Source organism: Cylas formicarius, unplaced genomic scaffold (assembly GCF_029955315.1).
Source record: "Cylas formicarius isolate icCylForm1 unplaced genomic scaffold, icCylForm1.1 PGA_scaffold_5__7_contigs__length_24384050, whole genome shotgun sequence".
Lineage (NCBI taxonomy): Eukaryota > Metazoa > Arthropoda > Insecta > Coleoptera > Brentidae > Cylas > Cylas formicarius.
Genome location: NW_026844341.1, coordinates 18,554,955 through 18,572,701, shown reverse-complemented (window position 1 = coordinate 18,572,701; position 17,747 = coordinate 18,554,955). Strand labels below are relative to the sequence as shown.

General features: G+C 35.9%; 2 protein-coding genes across 5 annotated transcripts in view; one reads left to right on the top strand and one right to left on the bottom strand.

The window, feature by feature from the left end:
• Positions 1-17,747, bottom strand: part of LOC132701716 (uncharacterized) — a 239,485-nt gene that overhangs the window by 24,942 nt on the left and 196,796 nt on the right. The gene's annotated exons all lie outside the window — the stretch shown is intronic.
• Positions 204-4,143, top strand: LOC132702188 (mitochondrial 2-oxoglutarate/malate carrier protein-like). The gene is made up of 2 exons (XM_060670685.1): positions 204-828; positions 3,727-4,143. Exons 1-2 carry the CDS (start codon positions 289-291, stop codon positions 4,084-4,086), a joined length of 900 nt encoding a protein of 299 aa, XP_060526668.1. The 5' UTR covers positions 204-288; the 3' UTR covers positions 4,087-4,143.

Genomic DNA, 17,747 nt, shown 5'->3' with positions numbered 1-17,747 from the left:
AGAAAATTATGTCGACAAAAAGAACACAAACTTTAAGTTATTCCTCAAATACTGCGTTAAGAATATTCACCATCAAATGTTGAAAAATGTACTAGCAAATTTAAGTGGCTTTGTGTCACCTTCAAGAATCTCAATATAATCACCTCAACCGATTTGAATAAACCACCAGTAGATTATTCGACATCTTGACTCTTGTACGAATGTGACAGCCACCGTCACTGTTTTTCAAATTCACGTATTCGTTTCGCGCACCAATATCAAAAGTTGCCCAAATGAGACCTATCCGATATGGCCGCTCCGGAGAAACGTATCCCCACCCCGTACAAATTTCTATTCGGAGGGGGAGCCGGGTGCTGCGCGGTCCTATTCGTCCATCCGCTGGATCTTATGAAGAACCGCATGCAGATGAGCGGCCTGGGAGTTCGCACCAAAGAGCACCGTACCACTTTTCACCTCATGGTCCACATCATCAGGAACGAAGGGTTGCTCGCCTTGTACAACGGCTTCACCGCGGGTTTGTTCAGACAAGCGACCTACACCACCACCCGTTTGGGCGTGTTTACATGGTTGTTTGATGTGTTCACCGTCGACGGTCAAACGCCCGGGTTGTCACTTAAGGTGGGGCTCGGAATGGTGGCAGGATTATGCGGGGCTATCGTCGGCACACCGGCGGAAGTCACATGGATCAGGATGACGTCGGACAATCGATTGCCGCCGGAGAAGAGAAGGAATTACAAGCACGTTTTCGACGCCCTGATACGTATCAAACGCGAGGAGGGTATCAAGACCTGGTGGAGGGGATTGGTGCCTACGATGGCCAGGTTCGTGGTAAGTTGCTGGGCATGAGATACGTCTAAAGTGCAAACTCATTACTTATCACCGACAAATCCGTGTACTTTTTACGTAGTTGAGGGTGAGAACAGGGTGGGTACTTTATTAGGGGCCTTTACCTTTTCGCAGGAACTGCTCGTTTTAGAGAAAAAAGTTTATACACGAGTTTTATGGTTTAATAGTATATATTATGGTACAAGTGCGGTAAAAGGTATTTTTCTGCTCCCGTCTGTAACCTAATTACGCACGGATCTAGCATGCGGGAAGCGTCACTTTGCCACGTCAGTTTCATTTTCCACGGATCCGAGCCACTTCGGATATTTCCAGGATTTTACCGCACGGGTTTGGGAGCAATCGGATGTTTTCGAAGATATTCCCCACGCTTTGAATTTTGACGTTTGTCAATTCTGACAGTCATGTCAGTGAATGTATTCGTGTTTTGCGAAAATGTACCCAAAAACTAACGGTCATGGAAAAAGTATAGTATGTAACACGTTCAGAAAACTTTTAAACTCACTTGTTTATTAAACACTCGCTCCGCTCGTGAGTCAAATGCCGTTTTTCGACTCCTGTTTGTAAAATACCTAATTACGCGCCAATCTAGCGTGCGGGAAGCGTCGCTTTACCACGTCACTTTCTTTTCCCACGAATCCGAGTCATTTACCGCACGGGTTTGGGAGCAATCGGATGTTTTCGAAGCGCTTTGAATTTTGACGTTTGTCAATTCTGACAGTCATGTCAGTGAATGTATTCGTGTTTTGGTTAGTTTTGGTTAGTTGCATAATATACTATTGACTCACGAGGGCAGCGGAGCGAGTGTTTAATAAACGAGTGAGTTTACCGAACATTTTGCATACTGTACTTTTTCTACGACCGTTAGTTTTTGGGTACATTTTCGCCAAAACAACGCAAATACATTCAGTGACATGACCGTCAGAATTGACAAACGTCAAAATTCAAGGACTGGGAAATATCTCTGAAAACATCCGATTGCTCCCAAACCCGAGCGGTAAAATCCCGAATTGGCCGAATTGGGATTATATATTTTTTTATGCAAAATTATGTTCTTAGTATGTGTTATTATAGTCTTCCACGGCTGGCAGTAATGACTACTTGATCAAATTTTAAACACATTTTCCTTCTAACGATCTGCGGTGGCTAGGCGTTTTAAAATTATACAGGGTGTCTTAAACTAAAGGACATTTTTTTAAAATTTCAACTTGCGGAATTTATTTATTTTTTTAAACGAGATGCCCATGTTTTTGATATTTTTCTCAAAGCGGATCAAAATACCTACAATTTGGTATATATATGTCTAATACCTAAATATAATGGTTTTCGAAATTTTTATAATGAACTCGCTGTTGAAAAATACTAACACCTAATTATTTTAAAGAATTTTATAATGACATATCTTTCTTATATTTTATTTAATTTTAATGATTGTTTCAATGAATAATAAAACAATTTATTAATATTTCGGATATTTAAACAAAGGTTTCGTTAATAGTAAAAAACTCCCATTTTTTAATAATATTATTATGAAACTTACTTTTTACCCTAGTAGGCTGTGGTAATCAACCAAAGTGTTTATAATTGTTTTAAGTGATGTTATGATTCAAAGTATAAATTAGTATTAAATGTATACGGTGCAAGAAAAAACAGAATGTTTTTTATCGAATTCGTAAGAGTAAAAAAAAAGTTTCCTGTAATGCGGATGGTAGCCTTCTGTCCACGTCCAAGAAAAGACCACGACAAGTTCTAACAGGGGCGAAACAGTTGGATGTACTACTACTATACTACTCGTCACGGATGTTAAAAGATCTAGCCTCAGCTTGGCGCAAGATTACACTACTGCAATATTTTAATGGACACGCATTTTGCTGATAACGCCTTGCGTCATATAATTTGAACAGACGAGTCATAGAAAAGCCCCCATTTTTAATGGGAAAAATACACATTACTGCAGTGATGAAAATAAGAAAAGGGTGTTGGAAATAAAACAACAAGGTAAGACGACCTGTGAAACTGTGGCGTGGAATATACCGATAAAGGCTTATGGGGCCAATTTTCTTTAATGAAAACTTAAACTCTAGACGATATTAAAATATACAACCATTAATAGTAAATGAAATACCGGCTTGTGAACGTGCTCAATTAATATGGCAGCAAGGTCTTTGGATACGACAAAATGGAAACATCTGGTGGCCACCGCGAAGTCCAGATCTTACCTCACTGGACTCACCTCACTACGGTAAATGAACTACACACTGAGAGAAGCTGTAGTCCAACTAAATAACATCGATTTTGTTTGTATTGCTATAAACCATACAGAGATTGTTTATACAACGTGCATTATTCAAAATGGTGGACATGTTGAAAACCTACTGTAGATTTTCCGTTTTGTTTTACTTTAGTTTTTACTTTAATTGTTACAGTTACTGTTGTTATGAATATAAAAAAAATGGGCTACTCATTTACAAAAAAAATTGTTGAAATTTTAAAAAAATGTCCCCTAATTTGAAACACTCTGTATAATTTTAAAATACCTAGTTATCGCAGATAGTTAGAAGGAAGTCTTCCAAAGAAGTGTTTACTAAGAACATAATTTTGCATAAAAAAAATGTAATCTCAATTTCTGTCTAAACTACACAAAATTCGAATAAGTAGTTTCTATTAAAGTTACCTTTATTTTTTGCTAAGGATTCTAAAAATATGAAAATATATATTTTAAAAATTCGTTCTTTATATGTAAAAAATGAATAATTTTTAAATTTAATTTAAATCATAAAACTAGTTTTGTATAAGCTTTTTTTTTAACCATTTTTTTCTGAGGCCCCTAATATTGTGTCCGCCCTGTACGATCCGTATACCGAACCCAATGATACTCGAAAGGTCGTAAACGGAGCTCAGCTTTCGAGCTACACACAATCGAAACAGTTACTCCTCGAAACCGAAAAGTTCCGCGAGGGCATCCTGCTCCATTTCTGCGCGTCCATGATAGCAGGCTTCGTCACCAGCGTCATCAGTTTGCCCGTCGACATCGTCAAGACGAGGGTCCAAAATATGGCGAGGATCAACGGCGGTCAAACTAATCCCATCCCGATCGTGACGGGCATTTTTAAGAGCGAGGGTATACTGGCCTTCTGGAAGGGATTCACCCCTTATTACATGGGCATCGGTCCTTACACCGTGCTCAGTTTCATATTCCTAGAGCAATTCTACCGGGCATATAGGAAGTACTCCCGCGACTGAGTGTGCGTTTGTGCGTATAATAATGTGCCGTTCGGGTATATATTTGTCTAAAACTAAACGAATAAATAGAGAAATTCTTCAATGAGTGTCTTTTCTTTTTCCTGAGTTTTGACCGAAATATTGAGCTCCAAATATGCGATCTAAGACGCTGGATACCGCCTAGAAAAAGCTAGAAGGGTGTTTGTTTTTTACAAAACTTCTGGATTCCTTCTGCGTCGGTTTTTGTCGGCTCGAACTTGCTAACGTTTCGCCAATCATCCTGTTGGATTCTTCAGAGCTTGACTGAAACTGGCTCGCATTTTACTCTGTAGCTGCTTATATATTGTTTGACGGCGGCGGAGCTAAGTGACACCGTCTGTAGGTTGCTTATAGATTTCTATAGACTCTTGGATTTTTCGTTGGTAGAAGAATTGATGCTGCTTCAATGTTCACAAGAATGTCCGAGAAATAACAGGGAAATTCCAGAAAAACAAGTCTAAAGCACTGGAAAAACTATGAAAACATATCTGGAGAATTTATTCCATAATGCACGCAAGGAACTGAAGGAAATTCTGGTGGATGAGGTGAGAGCCGCCATCTCGGAAATGAAGCCACCAAGAGCAGCTGGTTTGGACCAAATACAGACTGAATTCATAAAACTACTGAATGAGTATAAAACAAAATGGTTGATTAGAATATTTAACAACATCTATTCAAAAATTCCAGCAGACTAGTTGAAGTCAGAATTCATCACACTCCCCAAAAAAGTAAGTGCGAAAACTTGTGGTGATTTTAGCACAATAAGTTTAATGAGTCATCTCTAAAAATTTTTTCTTAAGATAATCTTCTTCTACTTTCGGTGCCATATCAGGTCCCCCTAACGTTGGCAATCACATTAGCGAATTGATCACGGTCTTCGGCTAATCTGAATAGTTGTTCGGCACTGCGTATTCCGGTCCAATCGCGGATGTTCTTTAGCCATGACATTTGTTTCCTTCCAACACCTCTGCGACCTTCGATTTTGCCTTTCATTATAAGTTGAAGGATTTTGTAGCGGTCCCCTCTAAGAACATGCCCCAGGTACGATATTTTTCGTATTTTGATTGTGTTAAATAACTCACGGACGGCACTTGCTCTATTTAAAACTGCTTCCTTGGTCTGCTTAAGATAATACACACAAGAATATATAGACACTGTAAAGAACAGATTGCACCAAATCAGTTTCGATTTGTGAATGCCGTTGGCACAAGAGAGGACCTATTTAGTGTTCAAGTGCTTTTTCAGTCAGCTGTGATGTGTTTGCTTGCTTGATAGACTACCAGCATTAGACCGAGTTCAACATGATCAAATGGTCGACATACTAAAGAAGATAGGAATGAATCCTAAAGATTTAAACATAATTACAAATTTGTATTGTAACCAGAAGGCAGTTTTAAGAGTTGACGGCGGATACACAGAAGGAATAATCATAAATGGTGCTAAATTAAATAACATAAGGTACGCGGATGACACTATAATGTTTGCAGATAATCTTCAAGGACTACAAATGGATAGGGTGACTGAGGCTAGCTCACAGTACGGGTTAGAAATGAATATAAACAAAACCAAACTCCTTGTAGTAAGTAAAAGAGGCACCACTGAAGACAATTTATACATCAACCAGTAGAGTAGAATACAAAAAATAAAGCAGTACACATACTTGGGGACAAGCATAAACAAGAACTGGGACAACTCTTAAGAAATGCGATGTCGCATCGATAAGATCCGCTTAACCCAGATAAATTTGGCTTATTACAACAAATCCTTCAAGACAACATTAACAGTAAGGGAGCAGCGGGTCGAAGGAGAATATCTTAGCAAACCCTACAACGAATCGCCATGAACAAAGTAAAAATAGTCATGCTGATCGCCTACATCCGGAACGGATAGGCACTTGGAGAAGAAGAAGAATTGATTCCATGCAAGAATTTTAGTTTTATCAAATAAAATTTTATGTCCGATTTTTGGACAGGTGGTAAATCCGGTTTGGACGTTATATTTCTTTAGAACTTTTAATATGTGGACGGTGATGTTTTCAATATAAGGAAGGATAACAATGGCAAGTGTGGCATTGCTATTGGAAGGTTGTGGTGAAGTGTATTTTGTGATAGAACGCTTAATCTGGTAATTATTAGAGAGAGCAGAGGTAAGGTGTTTTAATTCTGAGATAGTTTTAGAGCTCTGTTAACAAGAAAGTTGATAACCAAGGATTTCCTAGCCGGATGGTGATGTGACAATGCATTAAGGTATCGGTATGTGTGCGTAGGTTTTCTGTAAACACAATGACCGAATGTTAGGTCAGAACTTTTGATATGTGTGTGGGATTGCTTTATGTCTCATTGCTATTGGAAGATTGTGGTGAAGTGCATTTTGTGATGGAAAGCTTAATATCTTTAATGTGGTAATTATTATAGAGAAGATCAGAGGTAAGCTGATTCGGGCTGAGATAATTTTAAGGTCTGTCTGCTTAGGTTTTTTGTAACTGTTAGGTCTGATTTTCCATTGATAAGAAAATCTAAGGATAGGAGGGTGGTATTAGTTTCTTTTCCAATGGTTTAATTTTAGTTAGTAATTTTGGTTTTAGATGGAAGGTCTCGAGAGCTATTTTCTCAAAGCCATCCATAAATATATTCGTGATAACTGGTGATAGTGCAGCATCCCGTAGCTGTTCCCGACATTTGTTCAAAAATTTGACCGTTATAAGAAAAATATGTATGAGAGCATTTTTCAATTAAGGTGAGGTTTGGTTCCAGATTCTCGGATTTTAATATATCTGATATCTTAACTGCGACTCAGATCTTTACCAATATGGGAATCAGTTATCCGAGAAGATGTTTATGTCCCTCTCCCTCGTTTAGTTCCATCGCATTCAAACAATATATAAGCAGGTACAGAGTAAAATGCGAGCCAGTTTCAGTCAAGCTCTGAAGAAGCCAATAGGATGATTGGCGAAACTTTGAAGTTTACGTCTACGCAGGAGGAATCCAGTTTTGTAAAAACTCGTACAGTAGCCCGTCAAAGTTTCTTTGAAAAAAAAAACAAAACTAGAAGGGTGTTGATAATTTCAAATAACATAACACCCTATCTGCAACGAACTCTCGACTACGGACCTCTCCCTGCGACAAAGAACTCGAAGATTCTATACTCAACACGAGAAGGCCCGAAACACTGTGATACATAATACTTATAAACCAATAATATATATATATATATATATATATATATATATATATATATATATATATATATATATATATATATATATATATATATATATATATATATATATATATATATATATATATATATATATATATATATATATATATATATCGATTTATTGGATTATTTGGATATATTTATCAATAGGAAGCATTATTTATAGTTGACTTCAGTTTTGTGTTTTTCGTAGGGAGAGTTATATATTACATAATATATTTTGATGTCTTACTGGTTAATTGAAAGGTAGCCCACACTTACATTTAGGCGCAACGTGTTCGGGTGAAAGTCAAAGCAAAACATCGAACAAAAAGGAGGTGAAGAAAGCATTAAGCCGCCAAGGTTTTCGTTACAACGGAAACAGCTGCGACGGTAAGCGGAATAAAAAAACGCGACGCAAAGAAGTTCCAAGAGTTTCGAATTTGAATTAAAGGGGAAGCGCTGGCCGCTAGAGATTTGATAAAGCTCTATTTATACCGGATGTCGTACGTACTATGCGAGACGATATTCGAACAAAACTTCTGAAATTTCCATCACGAAACGTTTTTGCAAATGTTTACCAATGAATACGAGATTTTTCTTAGAAACTTTGGATTTTGAGGACGTTTTTGTAAAACAGCACGACTACGCTCACTGAGAAAACATCCGATCGTTCCCAAAGACGTGATCAAAGTATACGGTATATACAAGTTACTGCGTTAACTAATGATTTGAAGTCACATTTTGCTCACCTTCACGTAGAGAGTAGAAAAAAGGAAGGTGCTGGGGGTGTTCGAACATTTTCAAAAATAAATACCGGTGATTTCTTAAAAGTTAACGCTTTTTAATGAACTTCTCACAAAGGGCTTTTCCTAAGCTATCAATCGTGTAATGGGGGATGCAATTACGATAACTGCCTTGTCGCGAGACAAAGTTTTATAACATAATTAAAAACAACGATTTTCTGGAAAAAATGAAAATAGTTAAACAATTTAAATAAAATAACGTAAAACCAAAAAAAAGGAATTTTGGGAAGCAATTCCCCTTTACGTCTACGCTAATTTACTATTTACAAATTAAGTAAAATAGAAATAAAATTTTGCTATTTATTGCGCCCCCTGGCGGAACTCAAAAATAATTTGTTAATAATATATATTTTTTGTTTATTTATATGGGTAGAATCTTATTAGATTACACTAAGAAAAAACAATGACATTAAATATATACAATAAATTCATAGCTAGGAATATCTATACATACATAAATACAGTCTACATCTATTTCTGTTTCACTATCCAAGTGGTCACTGAGATTAATTATAATAAGATTCATGTGGTTTTGTATAGAAATGTAAGAGTCCTTAATTTTTATAGTGTGCTCTACTGAATTTTTGCAGCTGTCAATTGGTATGTTATTAATTACATTTTTTATCAAATTTATAACACTGGGAGTAACATTTCTGCTCTGACCTTTACTGACCTTTAATTTTACTTGGCTCTACAAATGCTCTATGGGGTTAAACATGCAATGATATGGAGGAAGACGTAAAACAGTATGCTCAAATTCAAAATTTAAAATAAATATCATTTTCTAACAAATATTGCGTAGCAGACGGCTTTGGTAGCTCACGTTATCCATGACAATAACATTGTTACTGGGAATATTTTTTAAAAGATTGTTTTAAAACTAATTTTCAAAAAGTTCAAGTTCATTCGAGCTTGAATCCTGAATATTCTTTGCAGACAACAGCAAGCAGTGTGGGTCTGACCCAGCGTGTATTATGGAGATGCGTTTTCCTTGTTTTCCATGTTCCATTGCTTTCCATTACTAATTGCCTTTTGTCTATTCTGCGGTACTTAAATCCCATTTAACAAACAACTCTATAGAAGGTGTCACGGCTTTATATTCATATTGGTTTAATCTTCGTCTAGCTTCTTTTTCAATATATTTACCTTGTTATTTGGTCCTGATCGCTATTATGTATACGGTGAGTTTGATAATTACTACGTTTATTCTTGTTCTTCACTATTAATAATATACTTTATCGGCGGTATTAGCGTTTTTGCAAGTAGACAGGTTTCTTATAAAACTTTTTGTTTAATAAGTCTTATAATGATTAAAGTTTCATACACATTGTTCACAATCCGTGTTGCATCAAGCGACAAATGATTTCGACGCGATATTGTTATAATCTAGTAAAACAACATTTTCGAAACGCGGAGTAAAAACGATTACTCAACACTGCCACAAATGGTCAACATTCAAGAAAGAAATATACCTGGCCCACCCCTGCCTTGTGACTCAAGTAAGAATAAACTTTTTGTTAATGGCTTTACCCAATAACAATAGGTATACCATGACCAGAAATATTGTGTTTATGTTTTCAAGCCGAGAAATTCTTGAAACATGTACTATTTGATTACATTTCTACATAATATCATTATTAATATACAAAATATTGAATACAATAATAATAAAAAATCGTTACTATCGCTACTGTCGTCACCTGTTCAATGATCAACCCCGCCACTAATAACTTTTATTACTAGTTTTTCACAGTTAGACCAGTTTTGTAGCTCTTGCCGAATTACGTTTATGCGCTTTCAACTCAGACCAAATTATCTCAACCGGATTAAATATACAATGGTAAGGGGATAAGGTAATCTCAAGATCTCACTGTTGTTTACAATTATTTTCAAACTTACCTATAATACGCTTTGAACTATCCCGTGAAAACAGCCTCGCAGGGTCAAAGCACATAGATACGTACTTACTGGATGGATCACATTCAAATACATCCATAATACGAGTATATACGAACATATTGCAATTTAGATTAAACTGATGTTAAAATAAACGCAGCATCAATGCTTAATCAAATTTAAAACGGTCCAGTTATGTTTCAAATAATAATATCAATTTTCTACAAATATTCGTTACGGTCCATTTCAGGCAACAACAACTGTTGTTATGTGTTTTACCACAGACCTGCGAAGGTCTACGGTTAAGACGCTGTAGAATACCTTCAAACGTCAAAGCAATAAATGCACTATATTTTTGGTCGTACAATAATTCATTGGGGAGGCTCCGTCGTCACGATGAATATTGAGACAGACTATACCTGAGAAGGAACTCGTTCGCGGTGACGACGTCGTTATCGACGGACAAGTGCGCGCTAGTGTATCCTCGCGTACCAAATTAGGTGCTTGATTTTTCGTTGGCAGCGGGCCAAATCCGTCGAAATATCGACTGGCAAAGCTACCGCCACACAGTGGAACGAGCCTGTACAAACTTCGGACGTACTGGTTAAAACTGAACGATCAAATATTACAAAGACATATTACGTATTTTAATCTACAGCACTTTTCTGATTTAAATCAAAGAAATTATTTTTTCAAATCAAAAATTTACAACAAATATTTGCTTTTAAACTTCGTTACTTAATTATCCTAAATAAGCCTATAAAGAAAGCGGAATAGTTAAATATACTTATGTTTTTTATAGCTTATAGAAGAAAGACCACTAAGATGCGATAATCGGAACTCTATTACATATAAAATAATCTAAGACTAAGAACCTAAACATTTGAATGATATAAAGTTTTTTTTATTGTTCCCGAACTGACAGTATTTTTTTTTTAACTTTCCAGTTTAGAGTAACCGTAAGTAAAATGCCCAGACATGCCCGCGTTTATATTAAAATATTATCATTTTGAATATTTTATACAAAACAAATTCGAGTCCGACTGATCCGACGGGATCCGACCGTCCTATCTACATCGAATTTAAGCATGCCATGCACAAAATAAGTGACGCATGACGCCTCGAGTTGCAACAATATTTTGACGTTTATGTTATTATTGACGTAATTTAGTTGTAAAAATGGAATTTACTAACAAAGATTTTTGCAATTTTCTCCTACAAAATAAAACAGACTTTAGCGATTATAATTACCTTTATGAAATAGTGCTAGATAATATCAACAAGGCTTTATCGAGTGGTGCTAAATTGGAGTTAAAAGAGGCTTTACGAAAGTTTTGTTTTAAATTGAAGGAAAGATATATTAAAAGCAGTTACAATAATAATCGCTTTTTTTCAAAAAATTCCAACTGGTTGAAAAAAAATTTCGATATCCCAGAAATTGTAAGAGAAGAAATGTTAAATTCGCTTAATGAACCTGATATTGAAGAAAAGGAAATCCAATTAAAAAAGAGAAAATCGTTCTCTGATTTGCAGGACTTAAGTGCAAGACATAAAAGGAGGAAAACGAAAGACATTAGAGATCAATATTCATCCTACGGGTTACTTTTTGCAGCCAAAACAAACCTACGTTCTGAAGGATATACGGATTTTGCAAAGGTAACTATAACCAACGATAATAATATTATTATATAGGGTTATTTACGGTGAGTGTCCTATGAAAATTTCTGGAAAGGAATAGGCGAAATTTTTTTTTTCAGATTTTCCTTAAATTTTTTTATTTTTTTTACAAGTTTTTGTTTTTGATTACAAACGATAGCTCATAAAAAGTTAAGATAGCAAAGTGCAAGCGGTTTTGCGCGAAGTCGAACCGTTCAGCTTTTACAGACCCTCATAAATATCAAAAAGGCCTATTAAAAATACAGGCCTAATTTTCCTTCTTATTTCCTTTAATTATTTGATATTTTAAAAATTGTTACTTTCCTATATACAGGGCGTTTTTAAATAGGACACCTTAATATTTTATTACATACCTATTTGGATCTTAGGGCCCAAAAATAAGCACTTTACTATAGCAAAATGCTATCGTTAAATATTAAAAATATTTTAGCGAAATGTTTAAATGTATCTGCAAACTATAATAAGCACGTCTTTTTAATAAAATTGTAATAATTCCTTTTCTTAGTCAAAAATAATAATAATGCCAACTGTCAAACTCTTAGGTCCCTACAAAGGTGTATTTCTTATTTATAGGTCATAGAATATCTCATGGAAAACCCAAGCCAAGCCAAAGAAGTAAGAGAATTTTGCCAGACTAGCAGGCACAGTGTTAAAAATATTTCGGGAGAAAAAGCGATGAGCATCTTTGTTAATTCAAAGATGTCAAAACACCAATACAATACTCTACGACAATCCTTAATCCTCGAAAATATGAACCATTTTCCTTCATACTATGCCATACAACAGACTAAATTAGAATCTTATCCACCCAAAGAATATATCACTATAACAGAGGTATCAGCATCTGTTAAACTTCAGGCTCTTTTAGACCATACCCTTTTAAGGATATTGAAAACTGTGGAATGTGTTACGTCTAGCAATGATATTATTTTAGTTAGTAAATGGGGTTTTGATGGCGCATCCGGGCAAAGTACTTATAAGCAAAAGTTAACTTCAGGTGAAGATTCGAGCATTTTTATTTCCAGTTTGGTACCCATAAAACTGTACAATGTAAAAAACGACACTATTATTTGGGAAAATAAAAGACCATCTTCGACTCGTTATTGCCGTCCACTAAGATTTACATTTGTTCATGAAACCCCAGAGGTAATAAGAAAAGAAAAAAAATTAATTGACAAAGAAATTGAGAATCTTCAAGCCACCCAAACAAAATTCGGGCTAATAGGGCACAAATTACTTTTTACTATGATAGATGGTAAAATATGTAATACCCTTACAAATACATCTTCTATGTGTTGTTATATTTGTGGAGCTAAACCAAAAGAGACTAATATCTTAAACAAAATTTATCAAAAACAACCGGACGAAACATGTTATTCTTTTGGTATTTCGAGCTTGCATGCTTGGATTAGATGCATGGAATGGATGTTGCATATTTCGTACAATTCAGATTTTAAGAGATGGTCGTGTACTACTACAGAGCATAAAAATTTAAAAGCTACAAGGAAGGCCAGAATACAGGAAGACTTAAGAAATGAATTAGGTATTTTAGTTGATGTGGTAAAACAAGGAGTTGGTACCACGAATGATGGAAACGCGGCAAGAAAGTTTTTTTCCGACTGTTCCACAACTTCTAAAATAATAGGCATCGATTTTACATTGCTTGAAAGGATTAAAATAATCCTGCAAACCCTTTCATGTACCGAAGAAATATGCCCTTTAAAATTTGATCTCTATACAGCCCAGACAGCTAAGTTATATGTTTCTCTTTACGACTGGTATTACATGCCCCCTTCAGTCCATAAAATTCTAGTTCACGGAGCAGATATTATAAGAAATTTTGTGGTACCAATTGGAAAGCTCTCAGAAGAAGCCTCCGAAGCTAGACATAAAGAATTCAGAAACGTCAGGGAGTTTCATGCAAGAAAGACCAATAGGAGGGCTACAAATGAAGATATATTACACAATTTATTACTTTGGTCTGATCCATATATATCACATTTATCTAACAATGGCTACGAAAGAAAATCGTGCTTGCCGCTAGAGGTCAAAAGCCTTCTCAAATAAAATAGTGTTTCATATTGGCATATGTTAAATGAATTATTAAAGTAATATTATATTTAGTTAGTTACTTATTTTCCGTTAATTTTTATTAACTTTTAAATATTTATTAAAATTCTAGTTAGTTTAAAATTTTTTAAATATATTTAACTTACCTTATTTTCAAATATAATTTTTGGATTTTGCCATAGCGAATTTATCATCCCGTATAAACATTTATATATATTTGTGAAAATTAAATAAATTTATGAATTAAAATGTTCAAAATAATCAGAAATATTTTTTTAAGCGAACGGTTGACTCATGTCCGGAAAATCGTATCTTTCGTTCCACTGTGCGCCACCCTACCCGATCCCGATTTAAAGTGGCCGCTTGTTTCATTTAAAATGCAAGCGCGCCGGTGTATTTTTAACGACACCGTTCGCAATCAACCCGCCAAAAATAAACGCGCGTTCGTTGCATTTAATTAAGCGAAATATTGAAAATTTAAAACGATACGATCGCTCCGATCAGCCGCGAAGCCTGCACAGTTTAAAAATTTCAAAAAGAATGGCCAATACCATTTTTCAAAGAAACTTCCACAGGCATAAACACCGTCTCGGATGACTGATTCCCATATTGGTGACGGGTAAAGACCTGAGTCGCGGTTAAGATTGTTAGATTGCTTATAGATTTCTATAGATTCTCGGATTTTTCTTTGGTAGAAGAATTGATTACACGCGAGAATTCTAGTTTTATCGAATAACTGCTAATGAGTTAATTTGCCTTAGTCTTAAGGCAAGGAAAACCAAGGCACCAATAGTTCTAGTCAACGACAAAAACGAGATAATCCTGGAATAGGATGAAAGAAGAAGAATGTGGGAGCAATACATAAGAAAACTATTCCAAGACAGTGAGAGAATGGACCTCGAAATTAACCCCACAACTTTCAAAAAATAACAAGGCAGTCGGACCAGATGAAGTGCCAGCCGAGATCATTAAGCTAATAGACGATGATAACCTGTCTTTATTGGAAGTTGTTTTCAATAAGATATACAGCACTGGCAGGTACCCCACAGACTGGTTAAGGTATACCTTCGTTCCATTACCTAAAAAAAGAAATGCAAAAAGCTGCAAAGAACATCGATTAATAAGTCTGATGAGCCATACACTAAAAATATTTCTTAAAGTCTTACACCACAGGTTATATAGAAAATGTGAGGACAGTATTAAAGACACACAATTTGGGTTTAGGAGTGGAATGGGGACGCGGGAGGCTCTTTTCAGTATTCGCGTACTGGTTCAGAATTGTTGCGATGTAAAAAAGGACGTCTTTCTTTGTTTTGTTGATTACGAAAAGGGCTTTGATAGAGTACAGCACACAAGACTAATCGAGATATAAAAAAAATGGATGTAGATGGTAAAGATGTTCGCTGCATTCAAAATCCATGTTGGCATCAAACTGCACATATAACAACAAACGAACTGAAAACACAAGATATAGAAATACGTAGAGGAGTGAGACAAGGATGCATCATGTCCCCACTTTTGTTTAACGTGTACTCAGAAGCCATTTTTGGCGAAGCATTCGAAGATAAGGACATCGGAATCAAAGTAAATGGAGTATATGTGAATAACATTAGGTACGCGGATGATTCTGTCTTGATAGCGGATAATATCCAAGACTTACAACAACTGATTACTCTTCTAAACGACGCCAGTAAAAACTATGGACTAAACATAAATAGTAATAAAACAAAGTTTATGATAATCAGTAGGGACAGGGTGCCTTATGTAAATGCGCAACTCGTCGTCGATGGAATGGCTTTGGAACGAGTCAAGAAATATAGATACTTGGGTAGTTGGCTGTATGACGATTGGGACAATGACAAAGAAATCAAAGCCAGAATAGAAATAGCCCGGAGCTATTTTCTCAAATTTAAACATATACTTACCAACAGAGACACAAGCCTGAACCTAAGAGGACGATACGTCGAGTGCTATATATGGTCCGTTCTATTATATGGTATGGAAACATGGACGCTCAAAACAACATCAATTAATGGATTAGAAGCGTTTGAGATGTGGACTTACCGCCGTATGCTGAGAGTATCATGGGTCGAAAGGGTTACAAACGAGGAAATTTTGAGAAAAATGGGCAGAGACAGAGAAATTCTATTACACATAAAAAAACGAAAAACGGCCTATTTCGGACACATAATGAGGAACCCAAAATATCGGCTTCTCCAGCTAATCGTCGAGGGTAAGATAGAGGGCAAGCGTGGCGTAGGAAGGAAACAAATGTCATGGCTTAGAAACCTAAGGGAATGGACTGGCTTGAAAAATATCGGGGACCTTGTACATACAGCAATGGACAGGGTAGCATACGGAAATGTGATCGCCAACATCCAATAGTAGTGCATAGGCAGCTGATGAAGAAGAGTCTTAAGGCTATTTTATGTTCTTTGAGCCTAGTTAATAGTTTTCGTCCTGTCTCTCCAACGTATTTTTTGCCGCACATACATATATTCCTGGCATCTCAAATGAAATTTTGTCTTTAAAGGATCGAAGATGTTGAGAGATTTTTGGACAAGCGGTAAATGTGGTTTTAACTTTATATTTCTTTGGGACTTTTGATATGTGGTCAGTGATGTTTTGAATGTAAGGAAGTGGCACTGCTTTCGGTTGTGTTATTGGAAGATGTGGTGAAGTGTATTTTGTGATAGAACGCTTAATATCTTTAATCTGGAAGAGAAGAGCGGAGTTAAGGTCTTTTAATTCTGGGTTCAACGATTCGGGATGAGTTAGTTTTACGGCTCTGTCAACGAGAGAGTTGATAACTGATGATTTTTGGGTCGGATGGTGATGTGACAATGCATTAAGATATCGGTCTGTGTGCGTAGGTTTTCTGTAAACACAATGTAAGCTTAGGCCTGATTTTCTATTGATAAGAATGTCTAAGAATGAAAGGTTGTTATTAGTTTCTATTTCAATGGTAAAACGTATGTTAGAGTGTATAGAGTTTAAATGTCTAAGAAAATCTACTAGGGATTCTGAGCCATAAGGCGAAATAACAAAAGTATCATCGACGTAGCGTTTCCATAATTTAGATGGAAGGTGTCGAGAGCTTTCTTCTCAAAGACTTCCATAAATATATTCGCAATGACTGGTGATAGTGGAGACATTTGTGCAAAAAATTGACCGTTACAGGAACAATTATTTTTTTTATCATTTTCTTAATTGATTCATTAGATTCAAGCAGTTTTAGATTTTTTTGCTGAATGTATGAAAAACTCCTAACAACGCCAGTTTGTATAAAAAGATTGCTTTCGAAAAATCGACGGTGGGCGGGGCAAGTTCGTAGCGCGTAGCGTCAAAACCGCTTCGCAGTTTCTTCTTCTAGAGCAGGGGTCTCCAAACTACGGCCCGCGGGCCACATCCGGCCCGCGAACAGATTTTGTCCGGCCCGCGGAGAGCTTGTATACTTGAAAGAAAAATCTACTAGAGATTAGATGTTGTTTATAGCAAATAAATTTAGTTTACTGAAGTAATCTATTTTTACGTTGAATATTAATTAATATGACATCTACATTGATATGGTCATGGGCTAACTACTCATAACATTGTTGTAGGTTATTATATACTAACCAACAAATTATTGAAATGAATTCAACCAACATTTTGATAATAATGATAATTAATGATAATATTGTTTTGGCCCTTAGAATTTCTTGGCGTGATCAATATGGCCCTAAGGCTGAAAAGTTTGGAGACCCCTGTTCTAGAGAGAGACATTGTTTTTCTATCGTGCTCCTGCGGGCCACTATGCAATTTTCGCAAAATCGATGTAATTTTATTATGCATACACCCTGCATAAAGTGTCTTTCAAGTCTCGCAAACTCAAGTTATGGCAAACTTTGTTAAATATTAAATAATAGCGTCGTCGAATGATATTTTTTCAAATATCTCGCGCGCCCTGTATAATTGACGAAGCCTAAAACTCTCTCTCGACATAGTTTACGATAC